The sequence below is a fragment of the Neofelis nebulosa genome, chromosome 4 (genome assembly GCF_028018385.1).
Source record: "Neofelis nebulosa isolate mNeoNeb1 chromosome 4, mNeoNeb1.pri, whole genome shotgun sequence".
In the NCBI taxonomy this organism is placed as follows: Eukaryota; Metazoa; Chordata; class Mammalia; order Carnivora; family Felidae; genus Neofelis; species Neofelis nebulosa.
The window spans coordinates 106,481,617-106,509,050 of record NC_080785.1 but is presented as its reverse complement, the minus strand read 5'-3'; the positions used below and the strand labels follow the sequence as shown (position 1 = coordinate 106,509,050).

The window sequence follows — 27,434 nt, the reverse complement described above, 5'->3', positions numbered from 1 at the left end:
GATGGTGATGGTGGTGATGATGGTGATGATGGTGGTGGTGATGGTGGTGGTGATGGTGGTGATGGTGATAATGGTAGTGATGATGGTAATGATGATAGTGATGATGGTGATGATGATGGCAATAGGGATGGTGACCATGGTGGTGATGGTGATGGTGATGATAGTGATGGTGATGATGGTGGTGGTGATAGTGGTGGTGATGGTGGTGATGGTGATGGTGGTGATGGTGGTGGTGATGATCGTGGTGTTGGTGATAAGAATGGTGATGGTAGAGATGATGGTGATGGTGATGGTGGTGATGGTGATAATGGTAGTGATGATGGTAATGATGATGGTGATGATGGTGATGATGATAATGGCAATGGGGATGGTGACAGTGGTGATGATGGTGATGGTGGTGAGGGTGATGGTGATGATAGTGATGATGGTCGTGGTAATGGTGGTGGTGGTGATGGTGGTGATGATGGTGGTGATGATCGTGGTGATGATCGTGGTGATGATCGTGGTGATGGTGATAAAGATGGTGATGGCAGTGATGATGGTGATGGTGATTTAGTGACGATGATGATGATAGTGATGATGATGATGATGTTATTGTTGGTGGAGATAGTGATGATGGTGATGATGGTGGTGGTGATGGTGATGATGGTGGTGGTGGTGATGATGGCGGTGGTGGTGGTGATGGTGGTGGTGGTGATGGTGGTGATGGTGGTGGCAATGGTGGCGGTGATGGTGGTGATGGTGGTGGTGGTGGTGATGGTGGTAGTGGTGATGATGGTGGTGATGGTGGTAGTGGTGATGATGGTGATGGCGATGATGATGGTGGTGATGGTGGTGATGATGGTGGTGGTGATGGTGGTGGTGATGGTGGTGGCGATGATGGTGGCAATGGTGGTGATGGTGGTGGTGGTGATGGTGGTGGTGGTGATGGTGGTGGCGATGGTGGTGGTGATGATGGTGATGATGGTGGTGGTGATGGTGATGGTGGCGATGATGGTGATGATGGTGGTGGTGATGGTGGTGGTGATGGTGGTGATGGTGATAATGGCAGTGATGATGGTAATGATGATAGTGATGATGGTGATGATGATGATGATGATGGCAATAGGGATGGTGACTGTGGTGGTGATGGTGATGGTGATGATAGTGATGGTGATGATAGTGATGATGGTGGTGGTAATGGTGGTGGTGATGATGGTGTTGATGGTGGTGGTGATGATCGTGGTGATGGTGATAAGGATGGTGATGGTAGTGATGATGGTGATGGTGATGATAGTGACGATGATGATGATAGTGATGATGATGATGATGTTATTGTTGGTGGAGTAGTGATGATGTTGATGATGATGGTAGTGATGGTGATAATGGTAGTGATGATGGTAATGATGATGGTGATGATGGTGATGATGATGATGGCAATGCGGATGGTGACAGTGGTGATGATGGTGATGGTGGTGAGGGTGATGGTGATGATAGTGATGATGGTCGTGGTAATGGTGGTGGTGGTGATGGTGGTGATGATGGTGGTGATGATCGTGGTGATGGTGATAAAGATGGTGATGGTAGTGATGATGGTGATGGTGATGATAGTGATGATGATGATGTTATTGTTGGTGGAGATAGTGATGAATTTGATGATGATGGTGGTGATGGTGATAATGGTGGTGATGATGGTAATGATGATGGTGATGATGGTGATGATGATGAAGATGATGATGATGGCAATGGGGATGGTGACAGTGGTGATGACGGTGATGATGATGGTGATAATGCTGGTGATGGTGATGATGGTGGTGGTGGTGATGGTGGTGATGATGGTGATGATGATGATGGTGATGATGATGGCAATGATGGTGGTGATGCACTGATAAATCATTACTGGTTAAGTTCCTCTGCTCCAGGAGCTTTATCAGAAAGACCCTTTTTTTCATTTGGTTTGAAATCTCAACAGCATTACTACTTAAGAAATGATGGCCTGTTTTGTTTCTATCAGATTTATGCCACTAGAAATGTGGATAATGTGGTTAGTTCTGAAAAAGTTACATGAATAAAAGATTACTAAAGGATGGGTCTTATCTAAAATAGTGTGTCACTATCTGAAATAATTAATGTATTTATTCTTTTGGCAAATATGTGTTGAGTGCCTGCTGGGTCCAAGACCTTGCTGAAGATAGACTAGTGGACAAGATATTTTCCCTGTCCTTCTAGAGCTTGCTGTCACGTCAGACTATTTCAATATGGTGGGGAAAGTGTCATGATGGGGTTCTGCAGGAGGGCCATGTGAGCTCATAAGAGAGGTGGCCAGTCCATGTTAGGGAAAGGCTACTGGGGCCCAACATGTGAGACTTCGTGGGACTACAGGTGTGCAGGAGAGGAATGATCTGGGTGGCACAGACACCATGGCAGGAGAAGAAATAAAATGAGTTCTTTATGATTGAAGAGAAGGGGTGTGGCTGGACCTAGTGCACTGGGTCTTGTGTTCGCTAAGAACTCCATTTGCCCCTGTGGCTTGAGAGACTACTTGTTCATTTTTCATTCATTCATTCATTCCACCAATGGTTCATTCAATGATTCATTCATCCAACGTTTAGTGACTGTCTTCTATGTGCAAAGCATTGTGCTGAGCCCTGGGGGTAGTGAGTCTCCACGTCCTGAGAGTGTGATCATTTCCCAGACCAAACTAGGCTCGCATGGAGAGCCTTTCACCAAGACTTTATGAGCTATCTCATGTTAGATCAGTAACTTCCAAGTTGCCTGCGGTCATCAGCATCTCAACCGCAGCAGCCATCCGTCCAGCGTGGAGGGCTCTAGGCATGGGGCACAGATGAACTCCACTCGATCAAGTCAGGGGCATTGTTGCAGCAAAGTCTTCCTGAAAACCCTTGGATCCTATCCGTTTTGTCTAAACTTCTTTGCGTTATATGGTCTTTAACAACTACGCGTATACATTTAAGAATCCAAGGTGTATTCGATTGAAAATTTTGCCCAAACTAAAAAACTGCTAAATCTTTGTATGAGATGAGAAGAAGGATCTATCTTATTCTTCCCGCCCACAGCTGGTTTACAGAGGACTGTGTGCACGGCATGGCTGTGTAAAGGGGGTTTTGCCCCTCCGGGAGCTGGGAGGGGGTGAGTCCTGCGGCTCTCAGGCTGGGCAGGGCCATTCTGCCCTAAGCGTGAGTACAGACCCACGGAAAGGTGTTCCATATGAAGGCTTTCTTCCTTTCCTCTCTCTCTTTTGTTTGAGTGCTCAGACCTCTTTTAACTGAATAAGAGGATTAAAAATATAATAACATCATATTCGACACTACTCTTCTGACCAAATAGGTATTCTGTTATATGGACGCACTTCTCCCTTGAATCTACACTCAGGTTTTTTGCAACCTCGGGATCTGCCCAGCCGAGGCGTTTTTCCCTTCGTCCAAGGCCTTCTTTGCAACACGGGGTCGACCTGCCGGAACCAGAGCTATGAGGGAGCCACGGAGCACCATTCTCGGTAAGAGAGACACAAGCATCCTTTTCAGAATTCATGGGAACGAGCTTTTATGCTTTTAGTAAAGCCTAACAGTTTGGGAGAGGTCGGAGATCATAAACAGCACAGAGTCTAGAGTTACAGCAGCATCTGTTTTGTTTGTTTTTAAAGTTTGTTTATTTTGAGAAAGAGAGAGAGAGAGAAAACAGGGGAGGGGCAGAGAGAGGGGGAGACAGAGAATTCCAAGCAGGTTCCGTGCTGTCAGCACAGAGCCTCACTCGGGGCTCAAACTCATGAACCGTGAGATCATGACCCGTGGCGAGATCAAGAGTCGGACGCTTAACCAACTGAGCCACCCGGGTGCCCCAAGAACATCAGTTTTGTTAAATGCAGACTCACGTGATAATGTTTCCAGCTAACGGCTGGTTTGGGTAGGGGGTCTTTCCTCTTTCCATGGCTGTTCTTGGAACCACAAAGTGACTGCTGATTAGCAAACGTCATTTGAGTATAACAGTTAGGTTAAAAGTCTGACTTCAGAATCGCTTGTGTGGCTCTGGCCACCCTGGTGGCTGCCTGGCAAAGCGGGGGGCAGGGGGGGGGGTCTGACAGCATTGAAGACTGCACAGAGAAAGAGCAGATGTGTTTCCTGTGGGAAGAGTCAGAATCAAGGGGGTTTGACTTCGAGGGTTCTGAATGTTCTGGAAGCTTCTCTTTCCTGGCATTGAAGGATCTAAGACACTTGGATGTAAAGCACGTTAAAATATCTGATCTTCATCTTTCAAGTCTCAGTTGCAGGAAGAGAACGGAAAGTTTATAGATAATCTTGGACACGTCCGGTACGATGTTTATCAGTGGTGTTTGCATGTTTAACAAATTTTTTAAAATGTTTTTATTTATTTTTGAGACAGAGAGACAGAGCACGAGCAGGGGAGGGGCAGAGAGAGAGGGAGACACAGAATCTGAAGCAGGCTCCAGGCTCTGAGCTGTCAGCACAGAGCCTGATGCGGGGCTCGAACTCACGAACTGTGAGATTATGACCTGAGCCGAAGTCGGATGCTTAACCGACTGAGCCACCCAGGCACCCCTACATTTTTTTTTTTTTGATATAAAAGCATGGTATAAAGAAAATCATTTGGAAACTGTCTGAACTCATAACCCTGAAATAGTTGATGGTCCTTTTGTGCATGTGGAAAATGTATAAAAAAGCCTCTTTCGGGGAAGGTTAGGGGGTTTGGGTGTGCAGGCATCTCCACCCCATGGCTTACCCACTCCTCCCTCACTCAGAACAGACGTTGAAGTACAAAAAGTTGGGCTTTGCCCCCAGTCCACACTGGCCCTGTCGCTGTTCAGTTCTGTGTGTCTGTGCAGATTTCTCAACCTCTCTGAACCTCAGGGTCTCGCTTACCCCCCTCCAGCGTCATGAGTTAGGAAGGCAAAATCTGAGAGACGTCCAGTTGCAGGGGGTACTGAGGACAGACAAGGGGCAGGAAGAGCACCCAGCTCAGCTCCCGTCTCCACCTGGACCCCCGACAGCCGGCTGTGCTTCTGGCTTGTTTTCAGATCGGTTCAGATGTGAACTGACTGCACCCTCAGAGCCATGCAGAGACTCCCTTCTGATCATCTCGGTTTACAAACATCTGTGAGCAGAAGTTTCCATATCCGGTCTCCTCAAACATTATGATGGTTGATTTCGTGTGTGCATTTCTGTGCCCTTTGTAATTCCCCAGGGAAAGTTCACTTCGGGCAGGAAGCCCACGTTTCATCTGATTTGGGTTCTGAGTATGAAAATCGGCTTCCTTATTCCTGGCTCTGCGGGGAGCTTGGCTCTAATCATTGGACTCGGAGCTGAGATGGGTCATTACTGAAAGCAGATAAAGCGGATGTTCTCACGCGGTGTGAGGAATCGCTCCTGTATTTTTATGGCAAAGCCACGGCACCAGAGTCACTATTTGTGATGCCCGTGTGCGACCCCTCGTCCCTTTCTCGGGGGACGCCGCTCACGCCAGGGTTCCCTGCACTCTGGTGACGGGTGCTGTGCTCTCCCACTGTCGTCACGGTGCTACCGTGAGCCTTGTGATGTTTCCTGATTCTCAGATCCGCCCCAGCTCTTGAGGATCACCTCACTTCCTACCTGCTTTGCTGCCGCTGCAGCTGGCTTCTGGGTTTGCAGCTCGCCCCTTGCACAAGCGTGGCTTCTCAGCTCTGCAGCCATTCCACACTTCTCTCCATTCCAAGTCCTTTGCAAGTAGTTGGATCCCCATTCACCACCCTGGGCACCTAAGAGCTCCATCTTGTTTTTTTTTTAATTTTTTTAACATTTTATTTATTTTTGAGACAGGGAGAGACAGAGCATGAACAGGGGAGGGTCAGAGAGAGGGAGACACAGAATCTGAAACAGGCTCCAGGCTCTGCACTGTCAGCACAGAGCCCGACGCGGGGCTTGAACTCATGGACCGTGAGATTATGACCTGAGCCGAAGTCGGCTGCTTAACCGACTGAGCCACCCAGGCACCCCCATCCTTGTTTCTTAAACATTGAAAATTTTTTTCTAAGTTTATTTACTTATTTTGAGAGAGAGAGAGAGCGCAAGCAGGGGAGGGGCAGAGAGAGGGAGAGAGAATCCCAAGCAGTCTCCGTGCTGTCAGTGCACAGCCCGATGTGGGGCTCGAACTCACGAACCGTGAGCTTATGACCTGAGCTGAAACCAGGACTCAGAGGCTTAGCCAACTGCCCAACCCAGGTGCCCCCATCCTTGTTGCTTACAAGGAGGATTCTGTCTGTGCTCCTGGCCCCGTCCCCACCCCTGGACGCCTTCTACGTTGATACACCTCTAGCCCCTTCCCCAGCCTGTTCAACCTTTCTCTTTATGCTGTCTCGCCTCCAGACCCTCAGTGGTACCAGGGTCCCCCTCCCTGGGAAACACTGGCCCCGTGGAATGCATAATTAGGAGTTGGTCCTTTGGGACTCTCTCCCTGCCTGGACTTTTTCTAACAGACCAGGGGTTCCTATGGTTGATCCTGTGTCTGTCTCCTGGTGTCTCCCCCCACACCCCTCATGGCCTTGGGAAAGAAGGGGGCACCGGCAGGGTCTTCAGAGATGGACTCATCAGGACCCCCGTTTCTGGTGACATTGACATCTTCCCTTGCACACCCAGCTGGTTGGCGGGTTCTGGCCTGTGTGCTGGTGGAGGGCCCTGCATTTTCTCGTTTTCTCTCTTGGGCTTCAGGCCCTGATTTCACCTTCTTCTTTGTATTCAGGCCCCTCCTTTCCCCTTCATAGTTTTCTCTCTAAGGAGCCACGGAGGAAAGACGACTCCACGGGGTCCTGAGGGGCCTTTCTAGACCCCTTTCAGGAGCTTAGCCAAGAGAGGCTCAGCGGCAGCGAGGGATGTACAGCAGGGAGCACCAGCCTCCAGCCCACGGCATCCCTTTCTGCTCCCAGGAACTGCTTCCCATGAGACTATCACCCCTATGTCCCCGTGTACCCTCACACTGCTTTCTGGGGCTGGTCTCTCCTGTGAGCACTCTCTGTGCCCGGCTGATGCCTCTCGGGGGAAATCGAGAACATGGGTAGTCAGGTGTATTCTGCCAGTTTTTATTTGTAGATTTCTCCTTGTTTTATTTTTACACCCTAGTTTTCCCTTTCACACATAAGTATTGCGTTCATCTGGGCTTTATGTCTATGGGTGGGGTACAATGATTCAATCACACTTTTCCCCCCATTTGGATAACTCCACGGATATGCGGTGGATCTCGGACAGACATCGTGCTTTCCTCGGCCCCCGGGTCGGCTCCGGACGTCTCTGTCTGTTCCAGAGACCCATCAAGCCACCCCCAACTTCACCTCGCTGGCTTTCTTCCTAGACCTTTCCAGTGTCTTGTGTCTGATAGGGCAAACCCTCCTACCTTGCTTTCCTCCTACAGGGAAGTCTATACATTTTACAAACTTGTCAAGGTCGGTGAGAATATTCTGTTGGGGGTTCGATTGGTGTCACATGGAATCCCCCAATCACTATGCGACGTATGGTGTAGTTAGGTTTTCAGTGTCTCAGCACGGCGTAGTGATACTGTCCTATGAAGTCCACGGATACCATTCTTCACACTTTTTCCCAGCTACTGTGTTATTTTTTTTGTTGCTATCACAAATGATATCTTTTTAGAAGTTATACCACGTCACTGATTTTTCCTTCCTCAGGTAACGGAAATACAATTAACGGTCAAAAACCAACTTTATTGATCTATACAATAATCGATGACAAGTAAATGCATGGTGAGCCTTGATATGTTTGTTTACCTAGGCGAACACTGCCGTGATGGAATATTCCATTCTTCCCCTGTGCCCCCTCCCAGCCTACCCCACCCCAGGAACAAATTACCTGCTTACTGCCATCTGGATGAGATTTAGATTTCTCTTTTTACATTTTTTTTAAGTTTGTTTATTTATTTTGAGAGAGAGTGAGCCCAAGTGGGGAAGGGACAGAGAAAAGAGGGAGACACAGAATCCCAAGCAGGCTCCGGGCTCCGAGCTGTCAGCACAGAGCCCGATGCGGGGCTCGAACCCATGAACCGCGAGATCGTGACCTGAGCAGAAGTTGGGACATGCTTAAACGTCTGAGTCACCCACCCAGGCACCCCTAGATTTGTCTTTTACAGAACTTCGTGTACGAGATACACCTTTGGTGTCTGAAGCCAAATGTTTCCAGATTTATGCGTGTGTTGTATGTACCAGTAACTCCTTTTTCACTTGCCAAGTGGTACTCTCACGCTATGGAGGCACACACACAAGTTGGGTTTCAGCTTCACCCAGTCATAAATCAAGGGCAACATAGTCATAAGGCAGGTTCAGGATCCCCCAATGAGGGACATTCCCCCACGTGATGCACCTGGCTCCTTACCCGGGCCACTGACCAGAGCAGGAGACCAGCCACACAGCACGCAGGAGCCTGGTGGCTATTTCCAGTTTTGACTATGTAGGAGAAAAGCTGCTGTCGGTGTTAAGACAATGTCTTTGTACAGAGTGCAGCTGTTGGGATGAGTGTTTAGTGAGTCTTAGTTTATAATCAACTTCTGGACTGTTTTCCAAAGCGTATGTACAATCTGGGGGCTCCAAGGACTCCCCTTCTTGCCAGCACGTGGGGTTTTGGGGTCTCCTTACTTTGGCCGTTCTCATGGTGGAGTCGTGTTATCTGAGGTATTTTTCATGTATTTCTCTAGCTATGAAGGATGTTGTAGTACCGGGATTTGTACGGAGTAGATATGTGGTCACCTGAACGAATATCTATTCCTCACTTGTGTTTGGTCATCAACCCGTTTCTGGCTGTCAGCGCCCAACCCCCTAGAATTTTCCGAGTGCTCCGGGCTGTAAAGGTGTCTTGTGTTATGTTAATGAAGGCGACTCTTGGACCCCTCCCCAGGGCTGGGGGGTGGGTACTGGTTGCCCGGGGAAGCAACCTTTGGGATTAGAGGTTAGAACTTTCCTGCCCACCCCCTATCCCGGGGGGAGGGGGGGGGGCTGGAGGTTAAATCAGCCAGTGGCCCCTGATCTAATCGATGGCGCCTTCATTAGGAGATCTTCTTACAAAACCCAAAAGGCCCAGGGCTTCAGAGAGCTTCCGGGTCAGTGATCACGTGGAGGTGGGCGAGCCCTGGTACCTGGGGAGGCAGGGCGCTCCATGCCCCATCCCCAGACCTGAGTCTGAGCCCCTCTTCCAACTGACTGTTGGTTCGTATCCTCGGTCACCATCCTTTAATAAACCGGTAAACGTAAGTGTTTCCCTGAGTTCTGGGAGTCATTCTAGCAATTTACGTTTTTTTAAAATTTATTTTAAGTAATCTCTATACCCAACGTGGGGCTGGAACTCACAACCCTGAGTTAAGAGTCACCCAGGCACCCCCATCCTGGGCAATTAATCAAAGCTAAGAAGGAGGCTGTTGGAGCATCCAATCTGTAGCAGGGCGGTGGGGAGCACAGGTGACAATAGCTATAAACTGGCGACTGGAAGCTCAAGTGGGGGAGGGGCAGTGCTGGGGACTGAGCCCTTCTCCTGCGGGGTCTGACGCGGTCTCCGGGTGGATGGTGTCAGAGGTCCGTTGAATTTTTGGACACTGCTGGTGTCTGAGAATTGCCTGGTGTTGCCAAGGGGTAGGGGGACCTGCCCCACGTTGGAATTGGGTCCGGAACCGTAAAAGAGAGGGTGAGTGTCTTTTCGTGTGTTTATTGGCCATTTGAACCGGGTGTGTGTGTGTGTGTGTGTGTGTGTGTGTGTGTGCGCGCGCGCGCGCGCGTGAAGTGTTTGGTCAACTCTTTTTATTACAATTAATCGCTACATTTTAATCTTCGTTTTTGTTGAATCCTTAGAGTTTTTTACATATCCTGATTACAAGTCTTTTATCAGAAAGACATATGGGGAATATCTTCTTCCAGTTTCTGAGCTGTTTTCTGAAAGGAAGCGGGTTTCTTTCTTTCTTTCTTTCTTTTTTTCATTCAAACAGAAACGTTTACTTCATTGGAGGTCGCAAAGATCCTCAGGAAGGAAAGAAGATTTTCTCCTTCTTTTAGAAGTTTTGTGGTTACAGCTGTGGTTTAGGCACACAATCCATTCTGAGTACATTTTTGTACGTGATGTGGGGCAAGTGTTGAGGTTTATCTTCTGATGGGTGTTGAGTTGTGCTCATATCATTTGTTGGAGACCGTCCTACGCCCATTAAACTATGTTGGTGCCTTTGTTGCAAACCAGGTGTTCCGATAAAAATATGTAGTTGTGTTCTTGCACATCTTATTTCAGTGCATGATTTCTCTTTGGCAAATAGTCTCAGTAACTATTGCTTTAGAGAAAGTCTCGAAATCAGGTGGTATAAGACCTTCGCCTTCGTTTTGTTTTCCAAAATTATTTTAGTTCTTTTGAATTTCTGTGTGAACTTTAAAATCAGCGTGTTTGTTCTTTGTAAAAATATTGTTATTATTTTTTAAATGTTTATTTATTTTCGAGAGAGAGTGTGAGCAGGGGGAGGGGCAGAGAGAGAGGGAGACACAGAACCCGAAGCAGGCTCCAAGCTCTGAGCCGTCAGCACAGAGCCTGATGTGGGGCTCGAACTCATGAACCGTGAGATCATGACCTGAGCCAAAGTCAGATGCTTAACCGACTGAGCTGCCCAGGTACACCTCTTTTTTTTAAGTGTTTATTTTTGAAAGAGAGAGGGAGAGCACGAGCGGGGGAGGGACAGAGAGAGGGAGACAGAGGATCTGAAGTGGGTTCTGCGCTGACAGCAGTGAGCCTGATGCGGGGCTGGAACTCACCGAGAGATCAAGACCTGAGCCAAAGTTGGATGCTCAACCGACTGAGCCACTCAGGTGCCCCTCAGCTGGTTTATTCTTACAAAAAACCTGGGATTTTGCTTGGAATTACCTTAAAACAAAGCAAAACAAAGCCTTGGTTCTTAGTCTACTCACAGACTTGTGCAACCATTACTATAGTCAATTTTAGGATATTTTTCGTTACTCCAAAAAAAAAGCCCACCTGTATTCATTAGCATTTACTCCTCATCTTCCCCCCCCCCCCCCCCCCCCCCCCAAGCTCCCCCAACTCTCGTAGCCTAGACATCCACTAACCGGCTTTCTGTCTCTGGGCTTTTGACTGTTCTGGGCCTCTCAGGAAATTCGGCAACTTGCAGGTGTTTTTGTAACTGGCTTCTTTCACTCAGCACAGGGTCTTGAAGGTTGGTCCCAGGTGGCGGGTGTGAGTACTCCATTCATGTGTATTGCTGGCCAGATTCCACCGTGTGGCTCTCCTACGTTTAGTTTCTCTGTCCCTCGGTGGATGGTCATTGGAGTCGCTTCTACACTTTGGCAACTACGAATAACGCCGCTACGGACATGCATACGCGGTTTTTTTCTGTGGACTTATATCTTCCTTTCTCTTGGGGATATGCTAGGTCGTATGGTGACTTTGTGTTGAATGTTTCGAGAAACGGTCGCTGTTTTCCCAGAATGGCTGTACCATGTTATCCAGCCACCAACGCTGTATGAGGGTCTGCTGGTCCATAACCTCACCGGTGCTTAGGGCTTTTAGAGCATAGCCATCCAGGTGGGCGCAAAGTGGTGTCTCATTGTGGTTTCGATTTACATTTCCCTGATGGTTAATGACGTTGGCCACCCTTTCACTGCTCGCTGGCCATTTGTGTATCTTCTTTGGTGAAATGTCTGTTCAGATCCTTTGCCCTATTTATTTATATCATTTTTTAAGATGTTTATTTATTTTTGAGAGAGAGAGAGACAGCGCCAGCAGGGGAGGGGCAGAGAGAGAGGGAGACACAGAATCCGAAGCAGGCTCCAGGCTCTGAGCTGTCAGCCCAGAGCCCCAACCAGGGATCAAACTCATGAACAGTGAGATCATGACCTGAGTCGAAGTCGGATGCTCAACCGACTGAGCCACCCAGGCGCCCCATTATTTTTTAGTGTTTGTTTTTGAGAGAGAGAGAAAGAGAGACAGAGACAGAGTGTGAGCAGGGGAGAGGCAGAGAGAGAGAGAGAGGGAGAGGGGGACACAGAATCCAAAGTAGGTCCAGGCTCCAAGTTGTCAGCACAGAGCCCAATGCAGGGCTCAAACTCATGAACCATGAGATCATGACCTGAGTCAGTCAGATGCTCAACCAACTGAGCCACCCAGGCACCCCATTATTTTTTAATGTTCGTTTTTGAGAGAGAGAGAAAGATAGGGACCGACAGTCTGAGAAAGAGAACTCATGAACCGTGAGATCATGACCTGAGCCGAAGCTTGATGCTTAACTGACAGAGCCCCCCAGGCGACCCATATTTGCCCATTTATAATCGGGTTATCAGTCGTTTTGTTATTGAGTTGTGAGAGTCTGGACACAAACTCTGTACCAGAGACATATGATTTGCACATATTTCCCCCACCCCCATTTTGTTGGTCGTTTTTCCACTTGGTTCATTGTATCCTTTGGAACATACTGTGTTTAATTGTGATGAAGTCCCACTCATCCATTTTTTCTCATGTTCCCTGCACTTTTGGTGTCCTATCTAAAAGGCGTTGTCTGACCCATGACCATGAAGATTTACTCCTTGTTTCATTCGGATAACTTTTTAGTTTCAGCTCCTAAGTTTTGGTCTATGATCCATTTTGAGTTGGCCTTTGTGTATGGTGTGAGGAAGGACTCTGACTTCATTCTTGTGCGTGTGGATGGCAGTTATCTCAGGGGACTGCATTTAATGTATACATTAGTCAAGAAAGAACTGAGATTTTAACAACATGGAGCCTTCCAATCCATGAGCATCATATAATGTCTCCATTGATTTAAGTTTTCTAGAATTTCTCTCAGGAATGTTTTGGTAGTTTTCAGTTTTATGTACATTTTGTTAAATGTATTCCTAAGTAGTTCATGTTTTTTGGTATTGCTTACAATTTTTTAAAAATATGGACAACCATTGCTGTGGCTTTTTAATATAACCTTTAGGATTTTTTACATACATGATCATACCATCTGTAAATAGTTTTACTTCTTGTTTTCCTTCCCTAGATGCTTTTTCTTTCTTTTATTTAGAGTTTAATGTGTTCTTAATCTACTTAAAAAAATTTATTTTAGAGACACAGAAAGCAGGGGAGAGGGGCAGAGGGAGAGAGAGAGAATCCTAAGCGGCTCCAAGGTCAGCATGGAACCCTGAGATCATGACCTGAGCCAAAATCAAGAGTTGGATGCCTAATTTACTGCACCACCCAGGCTCCCCTTAATCTACTTTCTTTATGATCAACCTGAGATTATTGCTTTTAGACCTTTTCTAATGTAAAGATTAAAAGCTTCATATTTCTTCCTGGGCACTTCTTTCAGCTATCAAAAATTTTGATATGTATTTTCATTTGCATTAAGTTCAAAATATTAATTGATTGGCACTGTGGTTTCTTCTTTGACTCATGGGTTATTTGTAGGTTACATGCTTAATTTCTAAGTGTTTGAAGATTTTCCTTAGATCTTCTTTATTGCTAATACACGTATAATTCCACTGTGGTCCGAGAACTCTGCGTGATTTAGGTCTTTTTAACTTTGTTGAAGCTCATTTTATGGCTCTGGTATATGGTCTCCTTTGATGAATATTTAACATGAAACCAAGAAAATGATTTGCCTTCTGCTGGTGGGTGGGATTTGTTCAAATCTTCAACATCTTTACTGATATCCTGTCTCCTTGTTCTATAAATTGTTGAGAAAGCAACTGAAATCTCCAATCATAATTGTGGAATTTTCTATTTTTCTTTTCAGTTCTCTTGGTCTTTGCTCCGTTTACTTTGAAGCTCTGATGTTGGTGCATATATGCTTTCAAATTGTTATATTTTCTTCATGGACCCATTTATCATGACCTAATGGTGCCGTACGATTACATCTCTTATGCATGTAGTGTATTTTATTATATATGCAACAAATAGTATACATAATACACATTGTGTTGTATAATGATATGTAATCTCTTTATTCTGGTGGTGGTCAGTGTTTTGAAGTCTACTGTGATATTTACATAGATGCAGTAGTTTTCTTTGGATCAGTGTCTCACAACGTGTCTTTTTTCGTCTTTTTACTCTTTGCCTATCTGTATCTTTACATTTGAAGTTTAGACAGCACAGGGGCACCTGCATGGCTTAGTTGGCTAAGCATCCGACTTTGGCTCAGGTCATGATCTCACGGTTTGTGAGTTTGAGCCCCGCGTCGGACTCTGTGCTGTCAGAGCCTGGAGGCTGCTTCCGATTCTGTGTCTCTGTCTCTCTCTGCCCCTCCCCTGCTCACGTTCTGTCTCTCAAAAATAAATACATGTTAAAAAAAATTTAAAAAAAAAGTTTAGACAGCATATAGTTGGTTCTTGCTTTATTTTCCAGTCTGACAATCTGCCTTTTAATGTAGGGACTATTTATACTTAATATATTGAATTTATGTATTGGCACTTGCTTTCTTTTTCTTTTTTCTTTTTTTATTTGAGAGAGAGAGAGAGAAAGAGAGAGAGACAGAGAGAGAGAGAGACAAAATCTTAAGCAGGCTCCACACTCAGTACAGAGTCCTTTTTGGGGCTCGATCCCATGTCCCTGGGATACTACCTGAGAGTCTGATGCTCAACCAACTGAGCCACCCAGGCACCCTGGGACTTATTTTCCACTTTTGTGGTCTCTTCTGTTCTCTCCTTTTCCTCTTTATTGCCTTTATCTATGTAAATTGAGTATTTTTTATTTCACTTTTCTACACTATTGCTTTATTAACTCTACCTTGTTGCTGTATTTTGCTAACAACTTCTGCTGCTTCCTAGTAGTGTATGTGTATGATGTAGCAGTGATTTCTAGAAGCAGATTTCAAGTCAAGACATAAATACATTTTTAATTTTGATGGTGTTTTCCAATTGCTCCTTGATGGGGATTATAATATTCTGCATCTGTCTTCCAAGATGTGAGGATATCTTTTTCCCTGGTGAGGTCTTATTAAACTTCGACATTTCTACCTATCTGATTTCTCATCTATTTCCTTGCTCGTTTTATTTTATATTTCATTACATTTCATTTCATTTTTAAAGTAGACTCTATGCCCAATGTAGGGCTTGAACTCACAACCCTGAGATCAGGAGTCGCATGCCTTACCGAGTGAGCCAGCCAGGTTCCCCATCTCATCAATTTCCTGATGAGAAACAATGTATCAGTACAGTTCTATTTGCATTTTTCTTATTATAGGGATGTTGAACCTATTTTTATACCTCCATATACACTTTATACTTCTTTTCCCTGTAAAATATTTATTCATGTCCTTTGTCCATTTTTCTCTTGGTTTGTAATTTTTCTTCTTGATGTCCAGAAGCTCTTTACATATTAAGGCTCTAAACCCTTTGTGATAACGGTTGTAAATATTGTTACCTGAGTTCATCATTTATTTTTTGACTTCATTACTTTTTAACTTTCATTTTGAAGTGATTATGACTTTAAAAAGTTGTAAAATGGTACAGTGAGTTTGACTTCTTCAAGTCGTGAACTTCTATGACTCTAGTACAATATCAAAACCAAGAAATTGACATTGTTACAATATTGTTAAGTAGACTCCAGATCTTACTCTATTTTCATCAGTTTTACACGCACTCATTTGTGTGTGTGTGTGTGTGTGTGTGTGTATCTCTATACAATTTGATCTCTTGTATAGGTTCATGTAACCACCATCACAATCAATATATATCTTGAGCGTGTTCAATCAGTATCTTGTATCTGTTTAATCAATGCACAGAAAATCCTTCAGGATCTCCCTGCATAGCTGTGCCCACCCCTCTGTCTTGTCCCCAGCAGCCACGAGTGTCCTCTGCTTCCATACATTTCTCATTTTGAGCTGTAATTATATATAAATTACATTATGTACAATTATACAGCATTTAGATAAATTTATGTGAGGTCACATAAGGTGAATTACATAGACTGTAACCTTAGGAGATTGGTTTGTTGTTTTCCACTGAGCGTGATGCTCTTAAGGTCTGTCTGTGTTGTTCCATGTGCCATTGGTCCATCCTTATTGCTGAAGAGCATTTCAACTTAGGTTTCCATAGAAGTTTTTGTCTTTTTTTTAACAGTTATTTTACTGGTAGTTCTTTTTTAATGTTTATTTATTTATTTTGAGAGAGAGAGGGAGAGTGTGTGTGTGTGTGTGTGCTTTTGAGCTCATGTCTGTGCAAGCAGGGGGAGGGCAGAGATCGAGAGAGAGAGAGAGAGAGAGAGAGAGAGCGAGAGAGCGAGAATCCCAAGCAGGCTCCACACTGTCAGCATAGAGCCCGATGTGGGGCTCAATCTCATGACCATGACGCTGGGATCATGACTTGTCCTGAAACCAAGAGTTGGATGTGTAACAAATGGAGCCACCCAGATGCCCCAGTAGTTTATTTGTTTGTCTATTATTATTTATTTATTTATTAAAAAAATTTTTTTAACCTTTATTTTTTTGACACAGAGAGAGAGAGACAGAGCATGAATGGGGGAGGGTCAGAGAGAGAGGGAGACACAGAATCCGAAGCAGGCTCTCCAGGCTCTGAGCTGTCGGCACAGAGCCGGACGCGGGGCTCGAATTCACAGACCATGAGATCATGACCTGAGCCTGAGTTGGACACTCAACTGACTGAGCCTCCCAGGCGCCCCAATTATTATTATTTAGAGAGAGCATGCCCACAAACGGGGGCGGCGGAGGGAGCAGAGAGAGAGAGAGAGAGAGTGCGCAAAGTGGGGCTCAAAGAGGGGGCGCAAGCGGGGCTCACCCAATATGGGGCTCAAACGCACAAACCGTGACACTGTGCCTTGAGTCAGAGTCAGACGCCTAACTACCCGGGTGCCCCGGGATCCTGTTTTAAAGGGGCTTTTCCGAGGGAGACACTGCTGGAGAAACACTGACTCCAGGGGGCCCCTCGGTGGCTCTGTTTCCTCGTCAGAAACTAAGGGCTGGGCCTGAGTGCTTCTGCTGCTTCTGATGCACTGAGGCCCTTTCTGGAACCCGGTGAGCACCGCTGGAGGCCTCCTTTGGTTCCTGCTCCTCTGAGAGGGTATTAGCAGTGGGAGGGCTGAGAGACAAGTTCCATCCCCTGGCAGGTGGCCTTTTCTTGAGTGTCATGACCCCCTGCTCCCCTCCCCTCCCCCCACTTCCTTCTATACCTCACAAGGTCAAGCATTCCTTGATAAGGGACCAAAGACAGACCTGGACTCAGGAAGGCACAACTTGCTGTCCACCCAAATCCTACTACAGTTTTGGGACTTCCCTGGGCCCGCTCGCACGCGCCCTCTCACACCTGCACACGTGCGCGTGCACACTCACACATCAGTGTTTAATCCTGGGATTTTCTATGTATTTTTCCCACCGTAAACACTTCTCATGATCTGGTCTTAGGGACAATCGAGGTACTTTTGAAATAACAATTGGAAAAAGAATATCCGACCAGCTCATTGTGACAGCGACACTTGCCTTGGAGTACAGCAGTGTGATACGGTGTGATTAATTCTGCGGGTTCCCAGCAGAGGTTCCAAGGGCCCCTTTATTTATTTATTTATTTATTTATTTATTTATTTATTCATTTGTTCATTCATTCATTTAATTTTTAAACTTAAATTCAAGTTAGTTAACGCACAGCGTAGGATTGGTTTCAGGAGTAGATTTCAGCAATTTGTCACTTATCTATTAACACTCAGGGCTCATCCCAACAGGTGCCCTCTTTAATGCCTGTCACCCTTCTAGCCCATCCCCCCACCCCCATCAACCTCCCACTTTGTTCTCTGCATTTAAGAGTCTCTTATGGTTTGCCTCCTTCTCCGTTTTGATCTTATTTTCCCTTCCCTTCCCCTCTGTTCATCTGTTGTCTTTCTCAGATTCCACATTGGAGTGAGGTCATATGCTATCTGTCTTTCTCTGGCTGGCTTGCTTTACTGAGCATGATATATTCTAGTTCCATACAGTGGAATACTACTCAGCGATGAAAAAGAATGATGTCTTGCCATTTGTGACATCATGGATGGAACCGAGGGTCCTTGGAATCCTTTCATATGAGGCGATGACAGAAGTTATAAGTGCTTTCTTGTACTTGACCCCACTCGAGGTTAAGGCCACCCTTTAGGAGGTGAGGTTTCCGTGGAGCGTGACAGAAGGTGACTGGTGACATTCAGCGTGTGGCTGGGCCTGGCCCTGGCCCTGCTGTGTCACTGCATTGAGTTTCAGCAAATCCATGTAGATTCTCTGGGCCTCATTCTTTGTGTTTAAGTGGACTGTGCCCTGAAAGGCCCTGAATTGGTTTTACTCACGTGTCAGTGTTGTTGGATCTGTTCTGACCTCATGGCGGGTCAAATGACCGTGTCCGAGGGAGGGATCAGATACACTTTGATATTATCAAAGCAGGCAGATTTACCTGTTGACAACTGTTACTTCGTGGTCACGGTGTTCTCTAATTTGCAAAGTGCAGGAATTGGGATTGAACGAAATCTCGTAAACTGTGTAACTCTCTAATCAGGAATAATGCCCCCCAGCTTCAATTTTTTTTCCTCCTGGATGTGCTAAATGTGATGGGACACCTGATCCCTTCAACACATTCCCAGCAGCTTGTGAAATGATTTCCTATTTTATTTTCAGTCTGTTGTGCCTTACTGATTAAAGATAAATTCCCACGGGGGGTGCCTGGGTAGCTCTGTCAGTTAAACATCCTACTTCGGCTCAGGTCATGATCTCACGGTTCGTGAGTTCGAGTCCCACGTTGGCTCTGTGCTGTCAGCTCAGACCCTGCTTCAGATCCTCTGTCCTCCTCCCTCTCTGCCCCTCCCCTGCTCTCTCTCTCCCTCAAAAATAAAAAAAAAAAAAAACATTAAAAATATAAAAAGTAAAATAATAAACATTGAAAATGAAATGAAATGAAGTCAAATGAAATCAAAGGCAAATAAAAACCCAAAGAGGGGCGCCTGGGTTGATTGAGTGTCTGACTCTTGATCTCAGCTCAGGTCTTGATCTCAAGGTCATGAGTTCAGGCCCCACATTGGGCTCCATGCTGGGCGTGAAGCCTACTTAAAAAAACAAACAAACAAACCCAAGAAAATGTTTCTCACAAATGTGACAAAGGGATACTATGTTTAAAACCTAAGTGGACAGTGGACATCCCGATGGGAAATGGACAGCGGCCTGAATATCTGGCCCACCGCTGGCCCCCTTGGAAAGGGGTCTCTGACTTCTGTCCTGGTGTCCACAGGGCATCGTGAACGTGGGCCTCAGCGACACCTCCCTGCCCCGCCTTGTAGAGCTGTCCTGCTCTCCAGGGGCGGAGGCCCCCCTTTCCACCTGGGGCGGAGGCCCCCATTTCTACCCTGGACATCCCGCACCCTGCCTCTCCCCAAAGCCCCTTCTTCATGGTGCCCGAGATTTGTTCTTTCAGACGTGTAAGATGTGCAGACATGGAAATATCACGTGGCCAGCCCTCGGTGTCTCTAGGGAATGGGAGGGGGGTCGCCCTGGGAGGGGCTGTCCCTCCAGGGTCAGCAGTCAGCAGCCAGGTGTCAAAGCCTCGGAAACACAGAAAATAAAGTGGGTGTGGCAGCACACCCCACACCGAGTTCTTTAAAGGCTCACAGGGATGTATGAGTCTGTCCATCTCCCTCTTTCTTTGTTTTCCTTTTTTTTAATGTTTATTTATTATTTTTGAAAGACAGCGAGACTGAGCATGAGCAAGGGAGGGGTAGAGAGAGAGCGAGACACAGAATCCGAAGCAGGCTCTAGGCTCTGAGCTGTCAGCGCAGAGCCCGACTCGGGGCTCAAACTCATGAACTGTGAGATCGTGACCTGAGCCAAAGTCGGACGCTTAACTGACTGAGCCTCCCAGATACCCCTGATTTCTTCTTCTTCTTTTTTTTTTTTAATGTTTATTGATTTTTTGGGAGAGAGGGTGTGTGCACACAAGCAGGGGAGGGACAGAGAGACAGGGAGACACAGAATCTGAAGCAGCTCCAGGCTCTGAGCTGTTGGCACAGAGACCGACGTGGGGCTTGATCCCATGAACCGTGAGATATGACTTGAGCTGAAGTCAGACGCTCAACCGACTGAGCCCTCCAGGTGCCCCCACATCCCTCTTTCGAAGTCTGCCTGTCCCTTCCACCTTGTCCTGGTGGACCCTACCCCCACAATCAGAGGTCTCTTCTAGAATTGAAATGAGACCCCATTGTCCCTGGTGAAGCCTGTCCCAGCTCCCCCTGGTGCCCACGCAGGGTCCTGCCCGTGACCGTCATGTGGCTGCATGTGTCCACACCATAGGCTTCCCTCTCTCGTTCCCTTGTCTCTCCCCCTCTCCTCTCTGTTTGTCTCTGTCTCCCTGGCTGACCCCTCAGCCCCTTCCCATCTCTGGGCCTTTGCACGTGCTGTCTCTGGCCGATACGCCCCTGGACCCCAGTCTTCCCATCACTGGGCCATTTCGTCTTTCAGATGTCAGCTTGAGAGAACGGGAGAGGGGGCTTGGCCTCCCCTGGGCCTGCCTGAATGTCCTCTGGACAGCCTTTCCACCCCATCCCCGGCGGCTCGCCCAGCTGGCTAAAGCACTACGGGGGGGCACGCCTGCTCACCTCCCTCCCGTGTCCTCCGCACTTGGGGCCTGGGCCGGTCACGGAGACACGGTCCCCAGCCCCTCTCACAGGGCGTGCTGAGCGAGGGAAACACGTGAGACCACCAGTAACCGTATAGAGTGGCTGAGTGTCACAGATAACGGAGAGATTGATGACAATGTTCTAATTTTCAATTGGAAGGTCAAGGAGAGAAGGTCCTGCAGGGCAGGTGGGTGGAAGGGTACATACGTGCCAGCTTGGTGGACGTCACGTGGGCACTCGGTGTCAAGCCCGCGAACCCCGAGGGAAGGGGGCCCCGTGCAGAATGATGTCCATGGTACTCATTCCACTTATTTCAAGTTCGTCCAGGTTCTGGGCTGCAGCTGGCCGGCCCGGGAAGGTCAACAACCTGGCCTTCCTGGAAGAGGTGCGGGAGCTCGCCGAGGAAGTTTATGACATGATGGACAAGGCAAAGATCTTACAGGAACTTTGGGCAGGAAGATCCAAGGGCCCAGGCAAGTCTGTCTCTGAGTGTCCACCCCCGACCCGGGCCCGGGCTGAGCATGCCCCACGGAAGCTGAGGACCCAGAGTGCCCTTAAACGTCCTATTGAAACCCTAATTCCCCTTCCTGCCCCAGGGGGTGGGGCTTAGAAGGAGGTGCTCAGTACATGGTCTCTGATCGCTTACTGAACTAATATCTGAAATCTCTTTTATCGTAGATTCTTCTCATGGCTCCAGTTTTTTGGCAGTAAGTATTTTAACAAGAATTTGAAACTTAGTCTCCGGACACATAGTGGTTAAGTTCAAAGCACTGGTTTTTATTTTATTTTTCAAATACTTCTTTTTCTTTCTTTTAAAAAAAATTTTTTTTAATGTCTGTTTGTTTTTGAAGGTGAGAGAGCATGAGCCGGGGAGGGGCAGAGAGAGAGGGAGACACAGAATCCGAAACAGGGTCCAGGGTCTGAGCTGTCAGCTCAGCCCTACACGGGGCTCGAACCCACAAACCATAACATCATGACCTGAGCTGAAGTCAGATGGTTAACCAACTGAGCCACCCAGGCACCCCATCTTCTTTTTCTTTTTTTAAGTAAACTCAACCCATAAGGTGGGGCTTGAACTCACAACCATGAGATCAAGAGTTGCACGTTCCACCGACAGAGCCCATTGGGCACCCTTGGAAACTTCTTTTTTTCTTTAATTTTATTTATTCATTTGGAGAAGAGAGTGTGAATGGGGGAGGGACAGAGAGAGAGAGAGAGAGAGAGAGAGAGAGAATCCCAAGCAGACTCTGTGCTGTCAGCACAGAGCCAGACTCAGGGCTTGAACCCATGAACCGTGAGATCGTACCCTGAGCCAAAGTCAAGAGTCAGATGCTCAACCAGCTGAGCCAGCCGCGCACCCCCAAACACTTCTTTCCAATGATTTGGTTCAAGGTTCAACTAGTCCAAGGTTAGGTTTTCACATCCTATATAGAAGCCGTATGTGAGACAGCCAAAGTCAAGTTATGTTCTCAGGCGAGACTCTGGGCCTGGGGAGAGCAGAAGGTGAAGGTTGGGGCCCTCAGCAGTTGGCAGGTGACCCGGAACAGGTGGCTTTGTCAGATGGACTTGAAGTCCATCTGCTCTCAGGTTTGAGATGCGGGTGTTTGACATGTTCCTCTGACTCGCTCTGGGCACACACCCTGCAGGTAAAGGCACTAGTTTTGTCCCCAAGACATTTGACACTATCTGGATGCACTTTGGTTCCCCACCCCCCCCACCCCCGCCCGCCAAGGAGGAGGGGTCTCAGGACGCCGAGACAAGCACCGTGAGCCTGTGGGAGACTCGGCCTCACTGTCTTCCTCCAGCCGCACTCCAGCCACCCGCGTAAGGGTGTGCAGTTGGCCCACTGAATTTCACGGGGCTTGGGTGTTTTTTTTTTTTTATTTTTTAAGTTTATTTACTTATTTTTTGAGATGGAGAGAGTGAGTGAGCAGGGTAGGGGCAGAGAGAGAGGGAGAGAGGGAATCTCAAGCAGGCTCCGTGCTGTCAGAACAGAGCCCAAGTCAGGGCTCGATCCCACGACCCTGGGATCATGACCTGGGTGGAAACCAAGAGTCAGACACTGAGGCGACTGAGCCCCCAAGCGTTCCAGAGCTTGGGTATTTTGTGATGACATGGGAGGGGAGGAAAGATCCATCACACGAGGGCTGTGGGGACAAGGCAGGAAGGTGGCCATGAAGACAGTGCAGGATGAGTGGGTGGGCGTCCTGGGAGGCCACGGGGAGCAGCTGGACAGGAAGTATGTGGAATTGAACTCACTTTGGCGTGGCAGTCACCACTCCAGCTTTAGCGGAAGGTAGGCCTGGGACAGGAAATCTGTAGGAATCACAGACCCGCCTACGTTGGGGATGGTGGCAGTGAGTCGCAAGCCAGGGCCTCCAGAGAGGGCAGGAGGTGGCTGGCTGGCTCGTCCTTCCCACTGAAGAGGCCCGGAGGCCCAGGCCCACCCCCCCAGCCCTTTGCCAGGGGCGTGCAGCTGTTGGGGGTTTACTGAGAACAGTACCAGATGCTGTCGGAGGGTAGTTGTAAGGCTCCTCTGGGGGTGCGGGACCCTGGGCTGGGCCTGCTAAGGGCCGTGCGGGCACAGAGCACAGACGTGGGTCTGTCCCCTCCCAGCTGCCACTGGGGGGAGGGCATGACTCCCCTGGGGGAGCCTGGTGGCTCCGGGATAATCTGGTTTTGGCTTTGCCATTGCTAGCGTGCAGTATGAGAAGCTCGGGCATCTAGAATGATCCCAAGTGTCTGTACCACGTGTCAGGTATGAATGGGTGCTTCTGGACAGAGCCAGCCATCTTGTTAGAGTTGGAGTTTGCTTCCTGTTTTCCCCACATACCCTTTTCTCCTTTCAGTCCTGCCCTGCTGTTCCAACCTTCCCTGCTTTGGTCACAAGGCTAGTTTTTACTTATTTTTTAATTTTTACTTCTTTAGGTTTATTTATTTATTTATTTATTTATCTATTGAGAGTGCGTGTGTGTGTGCACGTGGGAGGGGCGGAGAGAGAGAATCTCAAGCAGGCTCCACACTCAGCCCGGAGCCCGACTAGGGGCTCAGTCCCTCAAAATCACTGCCTGAGCCGAGACTGAGAGGCGGTCGGACGTTCAACCGACTGAGCCCCCCCAGGTGCCTCACAAGGCTGGTTTTTAAAGCGGCTGGTTTATGCCTTCAGTGAGACGGATTCTATGTCACTTCACCACACCGTTGCCTGGGGGGGAAACCCTTCCAACTTGCACCCACTGGAATGAACATCTTTAATGGTTTCCCTCCATGTTTCGTAAAGTTTCATTCTTTCTTTCTTTAGTCATCCCTGCACCCAACACGGGGCTCGAACTCACCACCCTGAGATGAAGAGTTGCCTGCTTTTCCAACTGAGCCTTCTGGGCCCCCCTCATTTGTTTTTTGTTTTGTTTTGTTTTTTTAATCCAGAAGAAACATTTGGTCCGTGGTTTCTTATTCCCTGGCTGGTGTTGTCGAAAAATTCCTTTTTTTTCTTAAATTTTTTTTTTAATGTTTTTATTTATTTGTGTGACAGAGAGAGACAGAGCATGAGCAGGGGAGGGGCGGAGAGAGAGGGAGACACAGAATCAGAAGCAGGCTCCAAGCTCTGAGCTGTCAGCACAGAGCCCGATGCGGGGCTCGAACCCACAGACTGTGAGATCATGACCTGAGCCGAAGTCGGATGCTTAACCGACTGAGCCACCCAGGCATCCCTCCTTATTTTTTTTAAGTTTATTTATTTATTTTGAGGGAGAGAGGGCACACGTGCACGCAGGGGAGGGGGAAAGACAGAGAGAGAGAGAGAGAGAGAGAGAGAGAGAGAGAGAGAGAGAGAATCCCAAGCAGTGTCCACATGGTCAGCGTAGAGCCTGATATGGGGCGTGAACTCACAAACCGTGAGATCATGACCTGAGCTGAAATCAAGACTCGGACGCTTAACTGACTCACTCAGTGCCCCCTATTTTCACACTATTTAAACTCCTAACCCAACGGACAGATTTTCAAATCTTGTCTGTTCCAAATAGTGACTTACCGGGCACAAGTCTCTACGGCCAAAGTTTTCAGCAGCCAACCCAGCCCCACTGTTTGGAACAGTAAAAACACGGAAGAGGGAAATTCTTGGTATTGTTTTTCTGTCAGATGGATCTCAATAAGACGGAGGAGGTGATCTCGAAATTGGAAAAGCTCCACCAGCAGCCCCACATCTGGAATTTTCTACGTCTGCTGCCGAGACTGTATGCCCACGACACTGGCGTCGCAGACCGCATCCACACGGGGATACGCCTCCTCCAGGCAGCTCTGAAGTAAGTGCAAGAGAAAAATCGAACCAATGACAGGTGTGTTGGGTCTTTTCTCCTCACCTTTTTCACAGGGGAATCTATATCTCTGGGAACATCTCTTGTTTGATACAAGAAAAAATCCAGGATCGCGGCGTCTTGAATTGGCTGGGACTCTCGCCTCCCTGTGGGTGCTCCTCGTCTACCTGTGTGAATATTTTATCAAGTGCAGTAATGTTGTCAGAGCCTACTCCCCCCCCCCGATCGAAGCAATTTAACATTACATCATTAACGTTTCCTATATTCCTGTAGTTTTAATTGTTATTATTATTATTATGACGTAAAGATTTTATTTGTAAGTCATCTCCACACTCAATGTGGGCCTCGAACTCAATCCCAAGACCAAGAGTCACATGCTCCACTGATGGGCCAGCCAGGTGCCCCTTTAAATGATCATTAAAAAAATTTTTTTTAACGTTTACTTATTTTTGGGAGACAGAGACAGAGCATGAACGGGGAGGGGTAGAGAGAGAGGGAGACATAGAATCTGAAGCAGGCTCCGGGCTCTGAGCTGTCAGCACAGAGCCCAACATGGGGCTCGAACCCATGAATCATGAGATCGTGACCCGAGCCGAAGTTGGATGCTTCACCAACTGAGCCACCCAGGAGCCCCTCATCCCTCTTTTTAAAAGTTTATTTATTTATTTTGACAGAGGATTGGAAAATTCTAAATTTGGACACGGCTCTCCAAGTTGTTATGAAGGCGTATTTGTCAATGTAGGACAATGGAGCATATATTTGACAGTTTGTTGGTTTGATTTACAACTTTTGTATGTGAATAGAGTGGGTATGCTTCTACACGCATCCTTGCTCTGAGCCCTGAATGTGTTAGCACGGGCAGCGAGCGGGCTCTTTGGAGACAGAATTCCAAATTAGAGGTTACTGCTGAATGTTGTTGAACCCTATCAGCTCCGGCATTCATTTGACTCCTCTGTTTTGCTTTGGTGACACAATACCAAGAAAATCTGCATGAAGTATATTCATTATACTTCAATGATTAAATAAACCCACAAAGAACAGCTACCATTTAAAAAAATTTTTTTAAATGTTATTAATTTTGAGAGAGGGGGAGAGAGAGAGAGAGAGAGAGAGAGAGCAAGCAGGGGAGGGGCAGAGAGAGAGGAAGACACAGAATCTGAAACAGGCTCCAGGCTCCGAGCTGTCAGCACAGAGCCCGATGTGGGGCTCGAACTCACGGACCTTGAGATCATAACCTGAGATGAAGTTGGATGCTTAACCGACTGAGCCACCCAGACGCCCCCAAGCTTGAGTATTTGTAATTATACTTAATATATCCTTATAAAATGTAGATATTTAAAGAATAAAACCAGCACAATTTATATGTGGATTCCCTGAAGCCCCTTGTACTGTGAAACAGGCTGGTGGCCACTGATCGTGCCCCTGACTTATTCAGACCACAGGGGCACCCAGTGGGGGATGGGGTACGTGGTGTTCCAGGAGGGCACCTCCAAATTGTAAACAATGATCTGAACGTGAAGCAGCCCGCCTGCCTGTCCATTTGCTTTGCTGAGATGACAGCACTTTGGACCCTGGCCAGCTGTGCCAGGTGACCATTAGTCCCCAGCCCAGGGCGTGTAGGGTGGCATTTGAAGCCACGGTGAATGCCTGTGTGTCAGTGGTGGGCCACATCCCGCAAAGGGCTTTGACCTGGCTGGCGGGCGTGAGTCGGTGCAGCCCCGTGTGCTGAGCTGGCTCACCTCCCTTTGCTTTTATTTTCGTTGCAGTTCCTTGGCAACTTTGGAAGATTTAGACTGGCTGCCACTCGACCACAGGTTTTCCACTGTTTCCGAAATCGCGCTGAATGTGACCCTTTCGATGCTGACGTTTCTGCAGGAGCGGGGAGCGGCCACCCCTGGTAGGTGGGCCCGAGAGCTCATGGGAAAATTTGTTTCCCTAGTGAACTTCGTCGATAGCCAGCACAGAGCGGAGATGCTGTTCAAGAAACGACTTAATGAAAATGTCAAATGCCAAAGGATCCCATTGTTTCTGTTAATAAAAGGGAGAAGGAGACTGGAAATTTGGAACTCCGAACTGCATTTGACTTTCCACCGTTGAAATTCTGTGGCCGTTGCTAATACATGGGCTAGTTTTGATTAGGAAATAGGTGATCTTAAGATTCTTTTTAAAAAGATGTTTATTTATTTTGAGAGAGAGCGAGTGAGCGACTGGGCGAGAGGGAGAGAGAGGGGGAGAATCCCAAGCAGGCTCCAGGCTCAGTGCGGAGTCCACGTAGGGCTTGATCCTTCAAAATCGTGACTTGAGCCGAAATCAAGAGTCGGACGCTCAACTGATGAGCCACGCAGGTGCCCCTAAAATTCTTTTCTTTGACGTCCTCTAAGGTTAGATCTATCCTTCGTTCTGCAATTTGAATCTTTCCTCTCTCCTCTGCTCCTATTTGGGAGAAATATTTGAAAAATAGTGAGGCTGGCGAGAAGAGGCAGGGGGATGTGGATTTGGAAAGCCCACGAGCTGAATGAACAAACCCCTTCTGCAGGGGAAG

At 47.5% G+C, this 27,434-nt stretch overlaps 1 protein-coding gene across 1 annotated transcript in view; it reads left to right on the top strand.

Annotated features, from left to right (window-relative positions):
• ABCA13 (ATP binding cassette subfamily A member 13) overlaps positions 1-27,434 on the top strand; it is a 390,771-nt gene that overhangs the window by 25,244 nt on the left and 338,093 nt on the right. Inside the window, exons 3-7 of the mRNA XM_058725626.1 lie at positions 3,373-3,496; positions 20,901-21,055; positions 21,261-21,289; positions 24,717-24,880; positions 26,659-26,789. Coding sequence (XP_058581609.1) covers positions 3,373-3,496; positions 20,901-21,055; positions 21,261-21,289; positions 24,717-24,880; positions 26,659-26,789 — 603 coding nt within the window. The remainder of the gene's footprint in view (positions 1-3,372; positions 3,497-20,900; positions 21,056-21,260; positions 21,290-24,716; positions 24,881-26,658; positions 26,790-27,434) is intronic.